The 24,104-nt window shown below is 41.8% G+C and overlaps 2 protein-coding genes across 6 annotated transcripts in view; one reads left to right on the forward strand and one right to left on the reverse strand.

Moving 5' to 3' along the window:
- MFSD1 (major facilitator superfamily domain containing 1) overlaps nt 1-15,880 on the reverse strand; it is a 45,306-nt gene extending 29,426 nt beyond the window's left edge. For all 5 annotated transcript variants that reach the window (XR_014547965.1, XM_083613355.1, XM_083613357.1 and 2 more), the window contains exons 1-14: nt 15,689-15,880; nt 14,527-14,579; nt 13,907-14,019; nt 12,862-12,904; nt 12,522-12,589; nt 12,145-12,253; nt 11,298-11,400; nt 9,505-9,603; nt 9,025-9,136; nt 3,953-4,009; nt 3,156-3,312; nt 2,250-2,347; nt 1,125-1,237; nt 681-728 (exon numbers count right to left, since the gene is read on the reverse strand). Coding sequence is in view for 4 of the 5 variants with exons in the window: in XM_083613355.1 (XP_083469481.1) it covers nt 681-728; nt 1,125-1,237; nt 2,250-2,347; nt 3,156-3,312; nt 3,953-4,009; nt 9,025-9,136; nt 9,505-9,603; nt 11,298-11,400; nt 12,145-12,253; nt 12,522-12,589; nt 12,862-12,904; nt 13,907-14,019; nt 14,527-14,579; nt 15,689-15,848 (1,333 nt within the window). In the remaining variant the exon portion in view is untranslated. The remainder of the gene's footprint in view (nt 1-680; nt 729-1,124; nt 1,238-2,249; nt 2,348-3,155; nt 3,313-3,952; nt 4,010-9,024; nt 9,137-9,504; nt 9,604-11,297; nt 11,401-12,144; nt 12,254-12,521; nt 12,590-12,861; nt 12,905-13,906; nt 14,020-14,526; nt 14,580-15,688) is intronic.
- The window catches only part of LOC310762436 (uncharacterized protein), a 232,719-nt gene that overhangs the window by 574 nt on the left and 208,041 nt on the right, over nt 1-24,104 (forward strand). The window lies entirely within an intron of this gene.

Genomic DNA, 24,104 nt, shown 5'->3' on the forward strand with positions numbered 1-24,104 from the left:
CAATGCACTCTATGTGGGGCTACCTTTGAAGGTGACACGGAAACTACAACTAATCCAGAATGTGGTAGCTAGACTGGTGACTGGGAGTGGCTGCCAAGACCACATTACACCGGTCTTGAAAGACCTACATTGGCTCCCAGTACGTTTCCAAGCACAATTCAAAGTGTTGGTGCTGACCTTTAAAGCCCTAAACGGCCTCGGCCCAGTATACCTGAAGGAGCGTCTCCACCTCCATCGTTCTGCGCGGACACTGAGGCCCAGCGCCGAGGGCCTTCTGGCGGTTCCCTTGCTGCAAGAAGTCAAGTTACAGGGAACCAGGCAGAGGGCCTTCTCAGTAGTGGCATCCGCCTTGTGGAATGCCCTCCCACCAGATGTCAAAGAGAAAAACAACTACCAGACCTTTAGAAGACATCTGAAGGCAGCCCTGCTTAGGGAAGTTTTTAATGTTTAATAGACTATTGTATTTTAATATTTTGTTTGAAGCCGCCCAGAGTGGCTGGGGAAACCCAGCCAGATGGGCGGGGTATAAATAATATATTATTATTATTATTATTATTATTATTATTATTATTATTATTATTATTATTTGATTGTAAATTTGTATTGGTAAAAACAAATAAAAATATTTCCAAAAAAAAGAAACATACTAGTCGCAAGACTAATATAATGAAGAGGCTTACCTCTGAGGAGATTCACAAAGTACAGCATGACAACAGCAATGAGGCCCACTAAAAAGCAAAAACGAAGTTATATAAAGCTCAAGTATACAAACCAGGTGGGACAATCTTATGCAAATAATGTAAAAAAATAAAAATGAAGAGCGTACAAATCTGAGATTTCCCTTGCGCACGAACAGTGTTCCCACGTGAGAAACAGAAAGACCACAAACGTACTTTGATTCCAAATGTCTGCAACCACATGAAGAATCTTCATGCAGGTATATGCATTTATAACCCTGCTGCCAGAGTCAGCTCCCATCATCAGGGAGACAAGGAAGGAGGGCTGTGGCTCAATGGCAGGCCGTCTGCTTTGCATGCACAAGCCCCTGGGTTCAATCCCCAGTATCAACAGCTAGGACTGGGAACGAACCCATTCTGAAATCCTGGAGGTATGACTGTACTTACAGCACAAACAAGCACTGAAGAAGATTTCAAGGAAGAGGTAGCCCCGGGAATCCAGGATCATCCCAGCTGCGATGGCAATGATGGCCAGGCCCAAGTTCTGAATTGACTGCATGCTGAAAAGCATTAAGACGATTAGCTTACAAAGCTCAGTTTTTCAACTAATAAAAAGAAACCAATTGAAAGATATTGCCCCCACTTGCTCATAAAATCTAAACGAGCTGGCAGATGAGCAAATAAAAAGCCATATGCATCTATTAAACAATGAGATATAGCTGGTAAATTAAAATAAAAAGTGGAGGGTTAATTTTCCTTCCAAAGCAACACCATTTTCAGGCAGAAACACTCATAACAGCCCCACAACCTGACCTAGACAGGCTGGCAGGAATATACTCTCAAGGTGGCCCACAGGAGAGGAAGGTTTAAAACGTGTTCAAGATCTCACATACATGGACACCTGCTATCTGGTACACACACATGCTATCTCAGACAGCTAGGTTTCCATTCTTCCAAGCTGAAAGCGATATACCTGGAGTCAGGCCTGTAAAACAGGGCAAGGCCCTGGACACTGGTTTTGCATCAGGCCGAGAAAATCCATTTAGCAGCCCCAGTTTCAAAAATCAAGTCTTCCGTTCCCAAGGCTGAATCCGAGAAAATAAGTTTCGATGTTTTTGAACCGGTGAACCAGCTGCAGCGAAAGACATCTTATAGCAGTGGTTTCTCTGGGCCACACTTTCAGTACAAAAACTTGCTCGTGCCACACCAATTTTTTAAATGATAAAAAATACATTGGCAAACAACTCCTGGCAGTGCTTGATTCATAACATAGAACACAACTACTTTCCAATATGATCATGGGACATACTATAAAGTATAAAACACCCCAGCTACATAAGAACATGAATTATTCCCATTATATAATATGGATTGCCCTTGAATCTTCCTGCCACACTTGTCGTTCTCTCCTGCCACATCCTTTGAGATCCACTCTCTTAATGGAAATTCCTGAATGAACTGCAGTGAAAGGATGTGCTTTATGAGAAGAAGTCGGTATCGTGCTATTAATCCCAAAGTTTAAAAGACAAATCCTTACTCCAAAGCATCGAGACTCAAATATCTATTACTCACAAGCCATAAGCAGTTCCGAGCTGGTGTTCAGGGACAACGAAAGCTACCATAGGCCACAAGGCACAGGCCAGCAGGGAATAAGCCACTCCCAGGAAACACTGCAGAAAACAGCATTAAAAAAAACCACACACACATTAAACGTGATCTACCAACAGCTCCAGAGGGGACAAATTATATGGGCTTCACAAATGAGTTGTCCCATTTCTATCCAGTTTGCCCAGTTGTAAGGGGGCCAATCAGAAGGTCGGCAGTTTGAATCCCACGATGGGGTGAGCTCCCGTTGCTCGGTCCCAGCTCCTGCCAACCTAGCAGTTCGAAAGCACGTCAAAGTGCAAGTAGATAAATAGGTACTGCTCCGGTGGGAAGGTAAACGGCGTTTCCAGCGCTGCTCTGGTTCGCCAGAAGCGGCTTAGTCATGCTGGCCACATGATCCGGAAGCTGTACGCCAGCTCCCTCAGCCAATAAAGCGAGATTAGAGCTGCAACCCCAGAGTCGGCCACGACTGGACCTAATAGTCAGGGGTCCCTTTACCCTTTACCTTTAAGGGGATGTTTACACTAGCTTGCTCTGAAGTTGAAACAGCGTGTGCATATTTAAAGCTCCTCCAAGGAGATAATGTAGTGTACAGGGCGTGCAACGCCCAACAAATGACATCTAGAACATCTGCCAAATTGATGAGTACCAAAATTCTTACAGAGTATACTAATGTCCTAAAGCAGCCTGGACTGCCATAAAAAAATAGTTTCTGGCATATGTGTTGCATCCTTGGGAGGAAAGAATCAGGGCTACACACAAGTATCCATTATTTTACATCCCGTATAATGCACGAAATGCGGTTTATTGTGGGAGATGATTATAAATGCGCCTTACTGCATTAGATAAAATAAAGTTGGGGTAAATGCCTACCATGGCAATCCAGGGGTTCCAGAAGGTAAAGGCCAGCATTATATGAGAAGCCAGAGTAATCACTACAGCACACATAACCCAGGTGACATTCCTTCCAACTTTGTCAACTAGGAATCCGAAGACAGGGGACATGGGTGCCGAGATGATATAGACAATGCTGTACAAAGGAAAGTTATTTCAGAAAAGCAAGGCAATCACGATACAAAATGCTACAACCGCTCTGGGTTTTCCAGTGTGATGCGACTTTCCTCTTTCCCCCACCCGCAAAAATTCAGCTCCTGAATTATTTTTTAGACTGATATATTGTGATATGCAGTCATTCCCATCAATAAATTCATGGCGATTTTATCGAATTATCACTGAAAAGCTACACTAGCAGTCAAGGGGAGGTGGAATTACAATTCACAAAGAAAATACATTTTAAATTGCATCTTTTCTATTCATTTTCATTATAGTATATATTATCTTAGAAGATCATGCCATTTCCAGGTGGTTAAGGAAGCGATCTACATGAAAGGACTGTATTGTTTTCGGTACACTTTTCTGTAATCGCAACGGCTAGAGATTTACCCTTTTAAGTAAGAAATCTGAAGATTCAAGGGGAAGGAATGCTGCAAGTATGTAACTGTATACTGCATACATATGCCTCAGAGCAAATTTTCAGTTTCTTTTATTGATCTTTTATTCTACCAAGTGTGTGCTTTGGGTGCGCTGCTCAAAGTCAAGGTTCTTGAGCTGAAAAAATGCACGCAATGCAATTATTTGGCTTTTCCCCCCCTTAAATGGACAACACTTACCTGTTGATTGCACTTGCTTCTTGAGGAGAAAACTTGAATTTCTCAATGAAGAAAACCCTGTAAAAATCCATATAAAAAGTTTTACGCTCTTACACCTGCTTACAATAACTATGAGGGGAAAACAGCCTGCAATTCTAATAGTGCTGATTCGTAACTAGGCCACAATAAGAAAAGCTCTGTTGAAAGAGGACTGCTGATTATTAAGTAATGAGGAATACTAAATTGTATACAATAAATATCTGCTAACACTCCCCAGAAAAGGAAGCTGTGAGAGCAGCATGAAGTAGACTGGGCATGACGCTACTCATAGATTGATGCTAGGAAAAAACACTCTGACCCAAAATAAGCCCTGGTTGTGTCACTTGGCTTTTAATGGAAACGAAAAGTGGGTGGAGGGGGTAAAAATTATGGCAAGATGGAGCAAAATAAAAATAAAAATAATTTATTATTATTTATACCCTGTCCATCTGGCTGGGTTTCCCCAGCCACTCTGGGTGGCTCACAGCATGTATCAGAACATACTGAAACATCAAACATTAAAAACTTCCCTAAACAACCCTAAGGGCTGCCTTCAGATGTTTTCTAAAAGTCAGATAGGTGGGCGCCACTACCGAGAAGGCCCTCTGCCTAGTTCCCTGTAACCTCACTTCTCGCAGTGAGGGAACCTCCAGAAGGCCCTTGGAGCTAGACCTCAGTGTCCAGGCTAGCAAATCTCCAGGGCCGGACGGTTTAACCTCAAAATACTATAGATCTTTGAAAGATTGGTTAATTCAACCACTAAAAGAGGTTTGTAATGAAATTTTGGAGGGGAAAAAAGCGCCTGAGTCGTGGAAGGAAGCTTATATTACACTTATACCGAAAACTGAGTCCGAAAAAACACAACTTAAGAACTACCGCCCCATATCCCTACTTAACGTGGATTACAAAATTTTTGCAGATATTTTGGCTAAAAGACTGAAAAAGGTACTAGTCGAGGAGATACATAAAGACCAAGCTGGCTTTCTCCCGGGTAGACACTTGTCTGACAACACGAGAAATATAATTAACATTTTAGAGAAGTTGCAAGTGAATATTAATACTAAAGCAGTTTTGATATTTGTTGACGCGGAGAAAGCCTTCGACAATATTTCTTGGAGTTTCATGAAGAAAAATCTACAGGGGATGGGGGTTGGTCAAGGTTTTGAAAATGGTATAGGTGCAATTTACCTAGAACAAAAGGCTAAACTGATAGTTAACAACGTGGTGACAGAAGAATTTAAGATCAAGAAAGGGACACGACAAGGCTGCCCAATTTCCCCATTGCTTTTTATTTCAGTCCTGGAGGTTCTGCTAAACATGATTAGAAGGGACCATTTGATCAAAGGTATTCAGGTCGGAGCTAAACAGTATAAACTTAAAGCGTTTGCAGATGACTTAGTATTGACATTACAGGAGCCAGAATCTAGTACTAAAAGAGTATTAGAATTGATTCAGGAATTTGGTCAAGTTGCAGGATTTAAGTTGAACAAGTTAAAGACTAAGGTTCTTGAGAAAAATTTAACACCGATCGAGAAAGAGAGGTTTCAGAAGGAGACGGGATTAACATTGGTTAAGAAAGTAAAATACCTGGGGGTTAACATGACTGCTAAGAACCTAAATTTGTTTAAAAATAATTACGAGAAATGTTGGTCAGAAGTGAAAAAGGATCTTGAAATATGGTCAAATTTGAAGCTTTCCTTGTTTGGTCGAATTGCTGTTATAAAGATGAATGTATTGCCAAGAATGTTATTTTTATTTCAATCATTGCAAATTTTGGACAAAATGGATTGTTTCAAGAAGTGGCAGAAAGAGATTTCTAGATTTGTCGGGCAGGGCAAGAAGCCCAGAATAAAATTTAAAATATTAACTGATGCTAAGGATAGAGGTGGATTTGCCCTGCCAGACATTAAACTTTACTATGAATCAGCAGAATTCTGCTGGTTGAAAGAATGGCTGCTTCTTGAGAACACAGACATTTTGGATTTAGAAGGTTTTAATAACGTTTTTGGGTGGCATGCATATATGTGGTATGACAAGGTTAAAGCTCACAAAGCATTTAAAAACCATATTGTCAGAAGAGCATTGTTTAATGTCTGGACAAGATATAAAGATTTACTTGAAAATAAAACCCCAAGGTGGTTATCACCGATGGAAGCGAAGGCTCAGAAAAAGCTCAATATGGAGGCCAAATGGCCAAAATATTGGGAGATTTTGGAACAAGAAGGTGACAAATTGAAATTGCAGAGTTTTGAGAAACTAAAAGATAAAGTGCGAGACTGGCTTCATTATTACCAAATAAGGGAGGCTTATAATATGGATAAAAAAACTGGTTTCCAGGTGGAAAAATCAAAATTGGAAACAGAACTGTTAGATCCCAAAACTAAGATACTATCAAGAATGTATAACTTGCTGTTGAAATGGAATACACAGGATGAAACGGTTAAATCTGTTATGATTAAATGGGCACAAGATGTTGGACATAACATAATGTTTGCTGACTGGGAGCAGTTGTGGACCACAGGTATGAAATTTACGGCATGTAATGCCCTAAGAGAGAATATTATGAAAATGATATACAGGTGGTACATGACACCAGTCAAGCTTGCAAAAATATATCACTTGCCCGATAATAAGTGTTGGAAATGTAAGGAAAATGAAGGTACATTCTTTCACCTTTGGTGGACGTGCCCAAAGATTAAGGCTTTCTGGGAAATGATATATAATGAAATGAAAAAGGTATTTAAATATACCTTCCTGAAGAAACCAGAGGCCTTTCTCCTGGGCATGGTCGGCCAATTGGTGCCAAAGAAGGACAGAACTTTTTTTATGTATGCCACAACAGCAGCAAGAATACTCATCGCGAAGTATTGGAAGACACAAGATCTACCCACCCTGGAAGAGTGGCAGATGAAGGTGACGGACTATATGGAATTGGCGGAAATGACTGGCAGAATCCGTGACCAGGGAGAAGAGTTGGTGGAAGAAAATTGGAAGAAATTTAAAGACTATCTGCAGAAACACTGTAAAATTAATGAATGTTAAAATGATGCAGGATTGAAATGAGATGGTTTTAGTAACAAAATTAAAAGAATATGTAAAAAAGGATTGATAATTAGATGAAAATATGATGTTTAATATGTTAAGATTTATAATTAAGATAAAAACAAAGAGGGAAAGGATTTGCTGAATTAACTATGTGAACTGGTATACAAAAAAGGGAGGTGTGAGGAGGTCAGGAAACGAGTAATTGAAATATAAGACATGAAAAGTTTGATTTGTTTTTAATTGTTTTTTATTTTTCACATATTTTGTACTTTTTTCTGCATTTTTGTATCTTTTTTCTTTGTCTTTTTTATTTTTCCTTTCTTATATTGTAATTTTCTTTGTTTGTAAAATCTCAATAAATATCTTTAAAAAAAAAAATAGACCTCAGTGTCCAGGCTGAACAATGGGGGTGGAGACGCTCCTTCAGGTATACTGGGCTGAGGCCGTTTAGGGCTTTAAAGGTCAGCACCAACACTTTGAATTGTGCTCGGAAACGTACTGGGAGCCAATGCAGATCTCTCAGAACCGGTGTTATATGGTCCCGGCGGCCACTCCCAGTCACCAGTCTAGCTGCCACATTCTGGATTAGTTGTAGTTTCTGGGTCACCCTCAAAGGTAGCCCCACATAAAGTGCATTGCAGTAGTCCAAGTGGGAGATAGCTAGAACATGCACCACATTAGACATTTAGGGAGCAATCCTATGTCAAGGTGTGTTGGCATGAGAAGCTTAGGATGCAGAGGATCTCCAGCTCTACTGGCTGGTTTCTGGCTCAGCTGGCATTAAGTTCTCAAACCTGGCTCCGCTGAAAACATGCTGGTATAACTTGCTCGTCTTGGTTCAGCCAGAGGTCAGACGCCTGAGCTAAAGCTGGCCAAACTAAGGCCACTGTAAATACAAAAAAGGTGAGACATTCTGGGTGGGATGATCAGAGTTTGGATCTCCTGCAACTTTATACACCAGCTCCTTGTACCTAGGATTGCTCCCTAAAAGATTAATCCAAGAATATCAAATAGGATACAATGAGGTCCAGCACCGAGGGCCTTCTGGCGGTTCCCTCACTGCGAGAAGCCAAGTTACAGGGAACCAGGCAGAGGGCCTTCTCGGTAGTGGCACCTGCCCTGTGGAACGCCCTCCCACCAGATGTCAAAGAGAACAACTACCAGCCTTTTAGACGACACCTGAAGGCAGCCATGTTTAGGGAAGCTTTTAATGTCTGATGCATTACTGTCTTTTAATATTCTGTTGGAAGCCGCCCGGAGTGGCTGGGGAAGCCCAACCAGATGGATGGAGAATAAATTATTATTATTATTATTATTATTATTATTATTATTATTATTATTAGATTCTGAAGAATATCCGAGTTTCAAGTGCAGAACTGAAAGTTAGTGTCAAAGCAGAACCAGATTACATAGTTGAAGAAAATATACACCCTAAGCAAGACTTTGCAAACTGACACACTGAAGCCTTGCCTCAGAAGATTTTGAGCCAAAAATGGAATATGTCGTGGAAATGGCACACGCCCAGATCTTCTTGCATGTTCCAACTTGGTAGTCAACACTCTACAGACACAAAATTTGGAACTCAGAAACGTAACGGCAACATTCGTTTATGTTAGACGAACTTCTAGGCCATAAAAACAGGGCGCACGCTTACAATGCATGTGCTTGCACATTTCAGTGCCATGTCAGAGCCAGAAAAAAAGTGGGGTGGGTGAGAAAGATTTTCAAGAGGTTGGAGTGCCTTATTTGGCTTCCTGCCTTATATAGCTCTTTCGGCCTCCCAGTGTTGCTAGCGGAATTACTACTTCTTCAACTCGTAGGCTACTTTTCTACACAGAGGTTCCCAAAGCAGCCTACAACACCAGAACAGCAACACATTTTAGGGGACATTCTAAATCAAAACAATAGAAAACAAAGAGTTTTTATAAATAATAATAATAATAATCAGGTATATCAAACATTTGCAACAAGTTACAAAGTGGCATGTCTTTGTCAAAGCATGCACTTACTTTCCAAGTCCAATGAAAGGGAAGACGGCCACATAGTAGCAAACGCAGATGATAAATATGAGCCACAAGGACAGCGAGAAGTCTTTCACATCGGTTAATTTTATCACTTCACCTTGAGAAAAGAGAAACATCAGTTCCGCTATTTTAACTCAATCATTTCTATATTAAGGCCAACTAAAATCAGCAAACCCCATTTCCCGTCATTGACTAATTCTAGCTGTTTTTTTTACTGGTGGGAAGCAGAAGCTGCAGTTTCTCAACGGAAAAAACTCTAGAATCGTGAGAAAAGTGAAGTTGGGTCACTTCAAAATGAGTTTTGAGTTTTCCTATCACGTTATGGGAAACCTACACATGCATTCTGGCAAGTGGGGAAAACATGTTCAAAAAGATTGTCTCTGCTTCCTCCAGTACATACATACATTTTCAGAAACTATGGACTGCAGCCTAAGGTTCCATTATTGAAGCCTCACACCCACTTACCAGTTTTTCCCTGCTCTTTGCAAAGAATTTTCTCTGCTCTTTTATCCAGATAACCAAGAATGAGAGCACAGAGTAGCGAAAAGATACATGACACACCACCTGCAATGCAGAGAAATTCAGTGTTACCAGCGGAAGCTACTCATCATTTACGGAACTGTAAAATCCATTCATGTTATTACCCGGTGACTGTATAATTAAGCAGTGACTTACATGGGCGAAGCAGCCAGCGTTAAATACCACTACTTTTATCACTAACTGCTACATTGGTATACTGCCGTTCATCCAAGAAAGATTTCAAGGTACTTTAGAGAAATATAGACAGTTCACAAATTTAGCTGTGACATCATTTGAGTGATATTCATACATGCCTGACTCAGCCCCTTCATTAGCAGAGCTAGAGAACATGAGCTTCACCACTGTAACTTGGCATCGCATGGCACTTACAACGAAGCACAAAGACAGTGAACACAGAACCATTCTAGTCCAAGAATCTGAGTTATGTCATCACACAACGCTATTCATAATGCTGTCTTCCCAATCATCCAGTGTGTTTCTAATTAATTTCTATTTTAATTGCCGTAAAACAGCTTAATATTTTAATCCAAGGTGTCAGATGGTTAAATACTAATAAATACAAATATTTACAAAAGTTTACTAAGTATTATATTTATGAATATCCTGTAAACACATATAAATGAATAAAAGCAAGTCTTCTGCCAAATTGAAAAGCAAGGAGTTCCAGATTTTACTAAAATGTTTGTGCAGTTCAGTGCTGAGCAAACCACAGATCAGTACATTAAGCACAAATAATTCAGTGTTTGGTAAAGATGTTGAAACAGCTGCATCACCACTTGCTGCAGGTCATGTGTAAACTACTGACTCATTCGATCTTTATTGCCCTGAAAAAGTTCACCAAAGGCTATGTATATGCTGCAGCTCTAATGCAGCCTTGCTTTCATTGTGTCAGTTTGTATAAAAGGTAAAAAAAGGGGGGGGAAAGGTAAAGGATGCCTGGACGGTTAAGTTCAGTCAAAGGCGACTATGTGGTTGTGGTGCTCATCTCGCTTTCAGGCCGAGGGAGCCGGCATTTGCCCACAGACAGCTTTCTGGGTCATGTGGCCAGCATGACTAAACTGCTTCTGGCACAACAGGACACTGTGATGGAAACCAGAGCGCACGGAAACGCCGTTTACCTTCCTGACGCAGTGGTACCTATTTATCTACTTGCACTGGTGTGCTTTTGACCTGCTAGGTAGGCAGAAGCTGGGACAGAGCAACGGAAGTTCACCCTGTCGTGGGGATTTGAACTGCCAACCTTCTGATCAGGAAACCCAAGAGGCTCAGTGGTTTAGACCACAGCGCCACCCGTGTCCCTGGTATATGGTGCCAGACAGCAGCAGATATGCAAATAAGTGATACTCTCTTTCTCTCAGATCTAGAGTTAAAATGATTCCATGGTAGCAACCTTTCTGATGTCAAGATCAGAAAGTCCTCTACTGCTCTCATCATCTAGCCTCAAACTGAAACCTTTAACTTTGTAGTTTACAATACAAAAGGTGGGTTTACAGAGTTTGTCAGAGTTGGAACTGAATTTCAAGCCTTAGTGTTTTATCCAATTAAGCCATACACAGAGAAGGCCTTCTGAAATCATGGGACATTAAGTTAGTGATTACTAATGCAAGTCCACTAATTTTAATGGGTCTAATCTGAGTCTAACAACCCGCAATCTTCCAATTCATCGAAGAGGAAACCAAAGTGTTTGTACAAAGTTAATATTGAAAGCATTTACTAACCTATCAAGAGAGCTATACCAAGAGTGGTGTGACCCGTAGAACCAATCAGATCTTGAGCTTTGGAGTACACCCATCCCATAATGTTCATATTCACAGTGCTCCCCTGGAAGAGAGATGATCTGCAACTGTAGCATATACTTCCAACCAATTTTACAATAAGGCAAAAAAAACACACCTTAAAATAAGATTTATATTTGAATACAGTGGTACCTTGTTTTACGAATTTAATCCGTTCCAAAAGTCCGTTCTTAAACCAAAGCATTCTTAAACCAAGACATGCTTTCCCAGAGCAGCGGGGGACTCAATTTACACTCAACAGGAAGTGGAACATGTGATTCCAAGACAAAGTTCACAAACCAAAACACCTACTTCTGGGTTTGTGGCGTTCTTAATCCAAGTTGTTCATAAACTAAGCTGTTCTTAAACCAAGGTACCACTGTATCTGATTTACAGAAATCAATTTAAATATCTAAGTTAGTCGTGCCCATTAATCTCAATGGGTGTTCTCCAAGCAGAACACTCCCTATGTCCCTAGTTAAGAACTGTTCTCCCCACTCTAATGTGCATAGAGAGAAATAAACAGGAAAATCCATCACCATGGGTGACAGTCCATGCTATGCAAGTGGCTTCCCCTTCTCCTGCAATGAAACCCACCCACCTGTTCTGAAGGGTCTCCCAACATTTTGGGGCATATTTGGGGAGGGGGAGTGTCAGACACAGAGAGGGGATGGGCAAGTTCCACTTTACAAGCAAAGGTTGTTCTACACTCCAGCTGACACTGATGGATGACAAATGTCAGGATAGTAATGATTAAAATTAGAACAAAAAAAAAATTTTTTAGACTTACAATTCTAGCCATGCTGAGTTGCAGTCCAAAGACAAGGTTTAATTCTTTTCCTTTAAACCAACTGACAGCATAGGTATTTTGCGCCACTGCTAAGGACTCTCCACCAATCCTAAATGAAGCAAGAAAGTTCATGAATACAGATATTTGAAGCAACATGGATGACACTCCGGCCTTCTAATGACAGTAATGTATCCATGCTGATATATAAGTTTTACCTTAACGCAAGAACTAGAAAACCAAAAGGCAAATAATCCAGCTGTTCAGATGCAAGAGTGCAGGGTATTTTTCAACATATAGTTCCGTATGGGCTGCCTGCTTTTTAAGAGGGAGGCAGGGTATATAGCAAATGTTGAGACACAGCTGAGGTGTGAACTCACCCAAATACAAATCTGCCGGCTTCCATCAACCAAAAAGCATTACATATTGCTCCCACAGCAAAAATCACCTGTAAAAAAAGGAATGCATGTCACATTTCAAAGAAGTGTTGGAGCCATACCATATGCAAGTATTTCAGACTGCAATCCTACACACTTTCCTAGGAGTAAGCCCCAATGAACTCAGTTAGGTAGACATGTATACAATTGCAATGTTAGGGAATCTTACACTGAAAAGGCAGATTAAATAGTAAGCATTTATTTTTCCGTATTTGGGACATAAACATTAATTTTTCTGCATTTAGCTATTGAAAAGTACATGAATATTATCTGTTTCACTCACCTGTCCAACACAGACAAAGGTGCTGAATATTATTGTGCCCCACCTGCAAGAAAGTGAAGACTTTAAAAATACTTATTTTAATATAACAAGGGTTAGGGTAAAAAAATCCAATACTACAATGGTTATAGTAAAAATATCAATAGCACGTCAATGAAAACTGATTGATTAAAAAAAATGTTCTAAAGGCCTGTCTGATCAACAGTTTCTAAAAGACACCTGAAAGCAGAGATGACTCCTCCTAAAGTTCTACTGGCAAGGAGTTTCACATGGTTAACTTATTACACAGAACTGTCCCTATACAAAACCCCACAGCTGACTAATGTTGAAGTTAATGTTGACTAGGACTGAAATAAAACTCTCCTGCATCTCTGGAGACAAGCCTGCAAAACTCCAATGTAAGAAGAGCCTGATGGATCAGGCCAACAGCCCACCCAGTCCAGCATCCTGTTCTCACAAGGGCCAACTAGATGCCAATGGGAAGCCTGGAGGGAGGAGCCAAGTGCAACAGCATTCTCCTCACTTGCGTTTTGAAAAATTAAACAAATATTAGCAAAACATCACATTATTTGGGCATAAGCAAAATGTGGGTCAAGTTGTTACTTTCAAGATGGATGGGTTATACCAGGGGTAGGCAACCTAAGTCCCGGGGGCCGGATGCGGCCCAATCGCCTTCTCAATCCGGCCCACGGATGGTCCAGGAATCAGCATGTTTTTACATGAGTAGAATGTGCCCTTTTATTTAAAATGCATCTCTGGGTTATTTGTGGGGCATAGGAATTCGTTCATTTCCCCCCCCCCCAAAAAAAAAAAAATATAGTCTGGCCAACCACATGGTCTAAGGCAGCCTTTCTCAACCTGTGGGTCCCCAGATGTTGTTGATCTACAACTCCCATCACCCCCAGCTAGCAAGGCCAGAGCTTAGGGAATGATGGGAGTTGTAGTCCAACAACATCTGGGGACCCACAGGTTGAGAACCGCTGGTCTAAGGGATGGTGGACCAGCCCACGGCTGAAAAAGGTTGCTGACCCCTGGGTTACACAGTTACCTTATTCCAAAGACTCTGTCTATCAGAAAGCCTCCAAAGAAACAGAGAACCACATTGGGCCAAGAATACCAGGCATACAGCGCCATGAATTCAGCTGTGTTCACCTTCATATCCTAAAAGGAAGAGCACACAGAAGAATTACTATCTTTTGACACCACTTTGTGTTATGACACATTCATACAGAAACATCTATCCAGTGAAACACTTTTTCATTACAGCACCATGCAAGTCTACATTGGGGGCTGGTTGCCTGTACTGTACCACGTCCCTCTAAAAAGATGAGCGGAGCTCCTGGGTCACCCTTCACAGTCTGCCAGGAAAGACCCATCAGGGCTGGTGGGAGGTGCAATGTGGGGAACATCAACCTCTAGCACTCATGACCAAACAAAAGCAAACCTAACACATAAATCACATCGTATTTAGCCATAATGTTTCTTGTTACCAGAGAGTGAAACAGCAATCAGTTTAATTAAAGGTCCTCTTTTTTTTTAAAGCAAGATCAGCACAATTTTTTTCCCCTCAGTTACTGCTAGTCATCTAACGTATGACTAAAAAGGTAACCTCTCTGGAGGGAAAAGGGGGAAATCCACCATATTGCAGATATTCTGTACATCACTCACCTTTTGGACCTGAGTTTGCAACGCTGCGGGGTTGTCATAGCAAAAATAGCTGCCTATACAGGAAAATTAAGACAACAAAATTAAACATGAACTCCCCCCCTTTTTTTAAGTAACATGGAAAAGCTGTATTAATAGCAATAATGGTATCATACCAAACCACCGCAATGGGAAGAGGCAGGAGAAAAGATGCCCTCCATTTTCTGTCCACTCAGAAGCAACAGAAGGAGCAGCTACACCTCCACCTTCCCCTTCCCTTCTCAAGATCCAGCAGCCTTACAGCAACAGGTAATGTTTCTCATGGGAAGGGTATGTGTAAGAGCCCAGATTCAATCCCTGAAATTTCCAAGCAGGGAGAGGAGGAATCCCTGTTTGAAAGCCTGGAGGGAAGTTGGTCAGAAGGGCAGGCCAGCTTTCCCCAGCCTAGCAACTTCCAGACCTTCTAAACTATAACTCAGATTAGCCTCACTCAGGCATGACTATTAGCTGGATTCCAGCAGCAGGACCAAGCTGGATGGCACTGATAAGAGTTGTAATTCTAAACATCTGAATGCCAGGTTGGGGGAAGGCTGGCATAACCAGTACTGAATGAGACCAATCAAATGCCTGCCTCAGCACAAAGTAGTTTTCTATATCCTCTTTACATGCTTTAAAGCTTCCACCGCCTCCTACAAATCCTTCCATAGGGAGGAGAATTTAAAAAGCGAAACTCCACTTCAGCTAGTCATCAGCCACAGGGAGCCTGACTTCCCTGTTTGCTTAGGGTTTTTCCTCCCCATGGCATATAGATGCTTCCCCATTCTGTTGCTTGCACAGCAATCATCAAAGAACACCAGGAATGCAAGTTTTGTTTTTTCTTTTTGCAATCTAAAATGCAAAACCCCAGTTCTCAGGGCAGGGTCTAGCTTCACCCTGAAACACACCGTAAAGAAAATTAGCATTTTCTGGCACGTTCCCAAGATCACTCCCCAAAGGTCAATGGTTCCTGAAAAAGATATGCTTCGCCCCGCCCTTCCGGCCACACGATCAAGCAGCTGTCGGGGTTTTGTTTTGTTTTCCCCCAAGGCAGGTTTCCCAACCACCCTCCCCAAGAGCCCCCTTAACTGCAGACCAGTCCCGGGAGAAAGGGGGGGGGGCAGCAGCAGCAGCCTCGCTTTATGCTCACCGAAGCCCAGGAAGCACATGAGCGCCAGGACCAGCATCCGATGAGCCAGCCGCTGCGGGTCGCACAGAGCCGACATCGGCTTCCTCGCAGGGCAGCCATCGTGCTCCGGCGACGAGTCCCCGTCCAGCAGCGCTTGCTCCTCTTCCACAGGCGCCGCCATCTCGACGGGGCGAGGAGCGAGGCGGTCACGTGAGGGCGCGGGTCACGTGACACGCGTCCGGGGAGAGCCTGGTGGGAAAGCTTTGCCAGCGCAGGACAACTGGCAATGCAGAACTGGCAAGGCAAGGGGAGGTTTCGAATTTTCCCCACGTATAAGCTAAACAAGCTGTAGCTTAGGGGCCCACTCTCTTGGAGGGGCCCCCAAAAACTTGAAAGGGGGAAAAAACTGGATGTACATTTCCAAAATATAAGATAAAAAACCAAATGAAATAAAACCTACGTACAGCAACAGCGTTTTGTGTTGTGTAGGCTCCTATTTGTTATGTGCAAATGGCTTTAGATACCTGTTAGGTCCATAGATTACCATATAGCATATATTCAACACAAAAAACAGCAACAATTTGTTGCCAAAGGACAGCTGGACATATAAAGGCCCTCATCGAACCTAAATTTGGCCCTGGTAGTACCCCACCCAGGAAATAATAAATTGGGAGTGGGTGCGCATGGGGTGGAAGGGTAGCCGTGCAAAGTCAATTATTATATTATGATTTTGTATTTATTAAATTTGTTGTCCCGCCCTTCGGCGGTCTCTGGGTGGTTCACAGCAGGGAAAGGCAAAATAAAAGCACAAATGCAAACGAGTCCCGTTGTGTGGCACCTCGGACCCTAAATAGCGTGCCTTCTACTTGCCTACCCCCCCACCCCGCTTCTCTACATACCTAAACTTTTTTACCTTACCGAAATCCATCAAGAATTTCTAAACAGCAGTTTTAGGCTTTAGTTTTCTGTAAGGATCCAACAGTGGCGGTAGGTGGCCCATGAATAGACACCAACAGATGTTGTAATTGAAAATACTGCCATTCTACACTCATGGGTTATTTGTACTTAAGCTGTAAAACAGGAAATGATTTTTTTTTTTAAATCCATCTGAACATTATCAGTTCCACCTATTTCTTCCACAAAAGACTTTCTCACGATCTTCAGATCTGCATTACCACACAGGTATATGGATCAAAACTGACCAGCCAACATACACCCTGTGTTGTTGCTAAAACTTTGTTTTATTATATTTAGACCCCAACACTATCTAGCCAAAGAGAGCGGTTAAATAAACAATCTCTGGAGTTACCAAAGCTAGAGTATAGAAGGAGAAAATTGTCAATCATTTTTAACAAATATGACTTATGATATAGGCTACTACAGTGGTACCTCAGGTTACAGACGCTTCAGGTTACAGACTCAGCTAACCCAGAAATAGTACCTCGGGTTAAGAACTTTGCTTCAGGATGAGAACAGAAATCGTGCAGCGGCAGTGGGAGGCCCCATTAGCTAAAGTGGTACCTCAGGTTAAGAACAGTTTCAGGTTAAGAACGGACCTCCAGAACAAATTAAGTTCTTAACCCAAGGTACCACTGTATCTGGAAAATTAAAACCACCTTGAGATTCTGGCTGTTGCATGTTCTTCGTAGGCCTTTTCAGATTAGAAATAGGGCCAAAGTTGGTTTGAAGAAAATCTGCTATTTTAGATCCACCACTGGAGCAAAGGACACCCCATTTAAACCCCTCTCCCCATCCACTTCCAGCCGAAATTAAGGGTAAATCACATTCAGAAGTCTTGTGCTCCCTTAATTTGCTCTGAGTCTGTGAGGGAGAATTCCTTAAAACTGATAAAAATATGGTATCTTTCCCCACTGAAGGTGACACAAATCTCAAAAACTGGCAACACCTTCTGTTGGATAGGATGTTCACAGAGAGGCACATATCTTCTGGAACTGCCTAGCACACTATTTGATTGGATAAGTAAATAACCAAACAAAACATGCAGCTATTTTCACACCGACTTTTGTTTAACATCTAGGAAGGAGATAACAATACTTTGGCATTTAAGTGACTAATTAGTGGCACACATAAAACTCACCTGGCGCTGGAACGATGTTGAACATTTATTATTGTACAGATGGCATTCCAGAACGTGGAATATTGCAATGGCACAGAAATTGACATATCAACTGAAACATACGAAGGGTCTCACCGGAGACCTACACTTCTATGTGTGGCATTGTTTCTCAGCAGGTGTTAAATAAGCTCAGAAAATTCCACTGGTCTCAACATCACTTTGGAACAGAGCCTAGAACCATCAAAACATCACCAGAACCCTGCATGTTACACCATGACCCAGAAACACTTATTTTTAGTTTATTCAAATAGGAAAAAAAACATACCTGAAAAGTAAAGGCAAGGTTTAAAAGCAATTTCTATTCTCTTCCTGTCTTATCTATGTTCATAATTTCTGTTTGGTTGTTTTTTGTTTTTGTATTACTAGTATTGTTATAATGAACATCGCACAAAATAAGACCTGTGTCAGAAAAGGCAGGAATTCCTGCCCTTGCTCAGGGCCATCTTACCCATAAGCGCTAGGGGTGCGGGGCACCCAGGTGCCGGGCTCTCAGGTGCGCCAGGCCGAGAATCCGGGGCCCGAGAGTTGAGTCCGGGAAAGAGCCTGTGCGTCGGTCAGAGCGCCACGGCGGGCTCTTCTGCTACGGGCGGCTCTGCGCCACAAGTTCAGGGGTGACCGAGCCAGTGAGACGCTGAGGCGGCCAGCCGGCTCTGCCCTCCTGCGCACCTGGGACTGGGCAACCTGGGGGGGGGGCACCGGGTGGATCTTTGCACCCCAGCGCTGCATATGCTTAAGACAGCCCTGCCCTTGCTGCTATATATTTTTTTATGGAAACACATCTAATTTAGCAACAAAATACCAAAAAATTAATCACCCAAAACTGTTGGAGGCAGCATGCTTCTGGATACCAGCTAGTGGAACTGCAGGAGAGGAAAGTGTAGTGACTCTCAACCCATGATTACCATGCCTAGTATGTGTGCATGGGATTGTATCTAAAGTTAATAAATCAGAGTTGTGGAGCCCAGTCCTATGGATATTGTTACCCGATAGTCATTTCCACTGAATACATTGGGACTCACTCCTAAGTAAGTAGAAGCACTACTAGGGGGTCAGTTTTGTGTGCTCGGGAGATGCAGGAATTACTGTAATTGCAGCATCTTCGGTGCCTTCTCCCAAACACATTTTCTGGAATGCAAATTCAATTTCTTTCAGTGTAACTTTTATGCAAGAGGCATAAGATCATATGCCACTGGAAAAGAGGAAATCGGTACTGCGTAGGCCTGGCTTGAGCACTGTATATCTTTTATTTTTGAGATGTTGATTCTGGTCTTTTAACAGATGGTGTCACTCTAGAGCTGTATACCTTTGGGCTTACTGAAGAAAAACCCAGGCAAAGTGTCCGTATTTCCTTTGCATGATTAACACGAGTAAAACTTTATATTATTACAAGTGTGAAATCTATATTCTGAGAACTAAAAGTTGGTAGCCTCATAATCAAAGTACTCTGCTAGCAGAACCTTGCTGAATAAATAGGGTTCTGTTACTGTACTGTGTTGGAAATTACAGCCCCTGCTACAGCAGCTGTGGGCATTCTGTTTTGCTTGTTTATTCTATTGTGCTTTTATCCCACTCTACTTTGGGTGGCTTAATCGTCTTTCTATCCTGGCACATACCAGCCAGCCCCTGGTGAATTTTAACATCATGCACCCTCATGTTTGTAAGTTGGGTAGGACTATATTCTATATATTCTAGGACAGGGACAGGGACAGGGAGCCGAGTCGTGCTCCAGATGTTGTTCCCACCATCTCTGACAATTGGCCATGCTAGCTGGAACTAAAGGAAGTTTGATTCCATTATCTGGAGGGCTGCAGGTTTCTCATCCCTGTTCTAGAATCTGGATGCTGTCTTAGTCCTTGTGGGGAGGTCAACTCCAATTGCTGCTAACATTTAAAAATTATATTCTCACCTTGGCCACTTACCCTCAGATACATATTAAGGCATGTAAGGCAACACTGTTTAGGGTTTTTAATGTATGATGTTTTATCGTGTTTTTAATATTCTGTTGGGAGCTGTCCAGAGTGGCTGGGGAAGCCCAGTCAGATGGGCAGGGTATAAATAATAAATTATTGTTGTTATTATTATATTAATGGATCTTGGCATGCGCATTCTGTAAGCAACTGAAACATTTTTGTTCTGAGATGTTTTTCCTGCTGGGTGAAAGGGTCTCAATCATGGGTGTCTATTTTGTATTGATTTTGTATTGATTTTATTCTGTGAACAGCCCTGAGATCTTATGATGAGTATATAAATCAAACAAATAAGCAAACATATAAATAAATAATTTCACTTTGCATCATTTAAAAATATATCTGCTGGGTTTTTTTTGTGTTTTTAACTGTTTCTTGCTTTTTTATGGCCCATTTCCTTGATACACTTGCGTAGAAGGTGATTAATAAAATAAGAAAACAAGGAAGAGGAAAGAAGTAGATCCTTCCTAAGACTCAGAAACTGTTCTTCACCCGTACTTGAAAGTATCAATTAATCTTTGCCAAATGTGATATAAAATCTACATAGAAAATACTAGAAAAACAAAAAATATCCCTGACACTTTTTATGGGTGAGAGTAAATATGGATGGTTCTAGTTACAGGAAGGTAGCCGTGTTGGTCTGCCGAAGAAGTGTGCATGCACACAAAAGCTCATACCAATAACAAACTTAGTTGGTCTCTTAAGGGACACGGGTGGCGCTGTGGGTTAAACTACAGAGCCTAGGACTTGCCGATCAGAAGGTCGGTGGTTCGAATCCCCTTGACGGGGTGAGCTCCCGTTGCTCGGTCCCTGCTCCTGCCAACCTAGCAGTTCGAAAGCACGTCAAAGTGCAAGTAGATAAATAGGTACCGCTCCGGCGGGAAGGTAAACAGCGTTTCCATGCGCTGCTCTGGTTCACCAGAAGCGGCTTAGTCATGCTGGCCACATGACCCAGAAGCTGTCTACGGACAAATGCTGGCTCCCTCAGCCAATAAAGCGAGATGAGCGCCGCAACCCCAGAGTCGGTCATGAGTGGACCTAATGGTCAGGGGTCCCTTTACCTTTACTAAGGTACTACTGGAAGTAAATATGGAGACATATAACACCATTCCTTTGGGAGCTGCACTGGCTGTCTATAGGCTACAAAGCCCAGTTTAAAGTTTTGACTGAATGGTATAGGACTAAAGAAAGAAAGACTTATCTCCTTCCTTACAGCAAGATCTGCCCTACAGACACTCCCAAGGTCAACTTCAATGGTTGCTTACTTTTGTTAAACATTTGTTAGGTTCCATTTTTGGCAGCTATCATCCTGCCAATGCAGCCTACAGATTGAGAAAAGCAATGAACACCACCAGATTAATGTAGACATTTTGTTCACGTGTTTGGTGTCACAACTCTTGCGCTCACCATACTGCAGGAAGGGTGAGGCCACTTGATCGTTTCCCCAATTCCTTTCCATTCTGGGACCTAATACTCTCCACTCATGATGCAATGTGTAGATAATCAGCGGTGGGTCTGATGAGAGTGAGTCCCAAAACTCTGATGGCCACAAGTTCCCTATCCCTGGCCTAAAGTCTTATGGTTATGGGATTCTATTTTAAAGAGCAGTTCCAGGGCCCACGTCTCTAATATCCTGTCACAGAATCATAGAGTTGGAAGAGATCTCGAGGGTCACGTAGCCCAACACCCTCGCAATTCAGGAATCTCAACTAAAGCATCCATGACAGATGGGCAGCCAACCTCTGCTTACAAACTTCCAGTGAAGGAGAGTCCACAAATAGACGCTACCTACACTACAAACTTAAACTCTGCTAACTGTCATGGTTTTCCCTCAAAGAATGTTGGGATATTGCAGTTTCACAAGGGCACTTCACACCATAGCTGTCAACTTTTCCCTTTGCTTGCGAGGAATCCTATTCGGAATAAGGGAATTTTCCTTTAAAAAAGGGAAACGTTGACTTCACACACCCCAAACCCAAACTACTCCAGGGTTTCCCAAAAATAAGGAAATGACTATTTAATGGCCCTTAATAAAAGCAGTTTTCCTCAACATTGAGCAACACGAAAAACATCTCCTGTAACTATGGCCACTTCAAAGTCACCTGTGTTTTTCTTTTCAGATAATTAAAGGCAGTTTTCAGATACAGTTAATTTGCTCTGGAAATGCACTATTATATCCTTAGGTTAAATACTAAATCAAGTATAATAGCTTGCACTATAGCTTTTCAATTCAGTTCAATAAAGAACATCTCTCAGGAGAAATAGTATGCTCTCCCCCATCAGTTTAAATTCAAAATAGTTACCACTTTATCCTTGCCTGATTTTCCATCACGGCCGCCTTTACCTTGGAGATGACCTTGTTGTGTCTGAAGCTTAATGTCTTTAATATACGGTATGAGTTAAATCTAAGATGATTCTCAAATGCATTGCAGGTAAGTGTTTATGTCACAAATAAATACAGTAGACTACTCTTAAGCCCACACTTTAGAATGTTTATTACTGAAGCAATTGCTGTCTTTACATAAATCAAAGCACTCAAAGTGCCATATGATACCAAATGTTTGGTTTAACAGCATAAAATTGAGCAAAAGCTGTATACAGCACTTTATAGGAGCTATAAAATTCGTGGGCCTGCAGTCTCACATTTTTGCATCACCCCTAATCAATCAGAGTTTTCCCGACATTCCGGATAATAAATACTCAGTTGAAACAACTATTAGCTTTCAGAGTTACTCTTTTTAAAAAATTATTATGGTCTCGAGCAAATATGTTGCAAAATTTAACAAAACGGCAATAAAGCAGTAGTCCTTTTTTGAGGGTAGCCAATACAATTTTGCAGTGAAAACCTATGCATTTTTATTTGTAAGTTTCACTGCATTCAGTGGACCTAGGAAATAGCACATAGGAGGGTGCGGCCCAAAGGAGCACAGCTATGCACATTACATGACACCAAGTCCAACTGCACTCATCAACTTTTTCCTCCCCGTGCAAAGTAGTGAAGAAAACTTGCACGGGAGAAAGACAGACAGTGCTTAACACTAACCCTTCCAGTACCCTGAAATCCTATGTTCCTCTATCTTTTATCCCAAGCTGTCTTCCTCCAGGCCTAACATTACATGGCAAACACAAGTCTGAAACCCAATACAGATAAAATCAGCTGCAGCATAAATTTCTGGCAAAAAGTGACTGATAGGGAATGCATTTCCTTTGTCCTGTCCTTTCTCCCCTTTGTCAGGTTAGAAGTGTAATGTGTAGTTGACCTATAGGGACTATAATCTGATCCCTTCAGGAGGATCCAATTTGTAATGCACACAACACAGTCCCTTTCTGAGCCTTTCAGCTTTGTTGTCCTGAACACACAACTGTTGCATTAACACATAACCCAGCTCGGGCACATAACATCTTCCATTATTCTTTGTATTCCAGTTTTTGCTTGATCACAGATGAGAGGGTGAGTTGTGAGAATGCCTTCATATGCCCACCTGAATCATGAGGGGGCATTTTCATTACATTGGTCTTTGGGAACCAGCTGTTGTCAAGAGGAAAGCAAATCAGCACTCTGTCCAATTAAGGTTTTAGACTCTCGTTCCAAGTCTGCCGTGGCCAGGAGCCACTTTAAATCTCATATTAATCAGGATTTATTGACCTACCTAAGAAAACCCCATATGTCAAAACTGCCTGCTCATTGTTCAAATGAGTGAGACCAGTCTCACTAAGGCTGCAATCCAGCACACTAGGGCATAAAGGCCATCAAACTCAATTGAACTTACTCCTAAATAAACATGCATGGGCTTGTATTTTAACATCACAACCCTGAACATATTCTCAGGCCTTCTTGGTGGTTGCTCCCAGAATTTGGAACTCCCTCCCTAGAGAGGTTAAACTGGCTCCCTCCTTGTTGTCTTTGCGCCAAAAGGTGAAGACCTTTCTATTCCAACAGGCCTTCCAACAGGGAACTGACTGCTTTTAAGGAAAGGGCTGGTGCTGTGATTTTTTTATTGTTATTATCTGTGTTTGATGGATTTTTAATACTATTTTAATTGTATTAGTGCTTAATTACAATTTAATGATCGTCTTTCAGCTAGTTTTGTTTTATCTGTGTAAGCTGCCTTGACTTAGAAAAAGGAGGGATGTAAATAAACTTTAGTCGCATTGTGCTCAGCTTCCTAATAAGAGACCTAGCATTTCAGCCAAAGAGTCCTTAGGCCAGCTGGCGTTTTTTCATCCTCAGCTTCCCAGCAGAAATTCTGAGGGTAGCAGTCATGTCTTGCTATCCAAGGTTGCTGTTGTGGCTTTTGGTTTTCAAACATTTTTTTACTGAAAGCAAGAGTAA

Source organism: Podarcis filfolensis (assembly GCF_964270895.1).
Source record: "Podarcis filfolensis genome assembly, chromosome: 5".
In the NCBI taxonomy this organism is placed as follows: Eukaryota; Metazoa; Chordata; class Lepidosauria; order Squamata; family Lacertidae; genus Podarcis; species Podarcis filfolensis.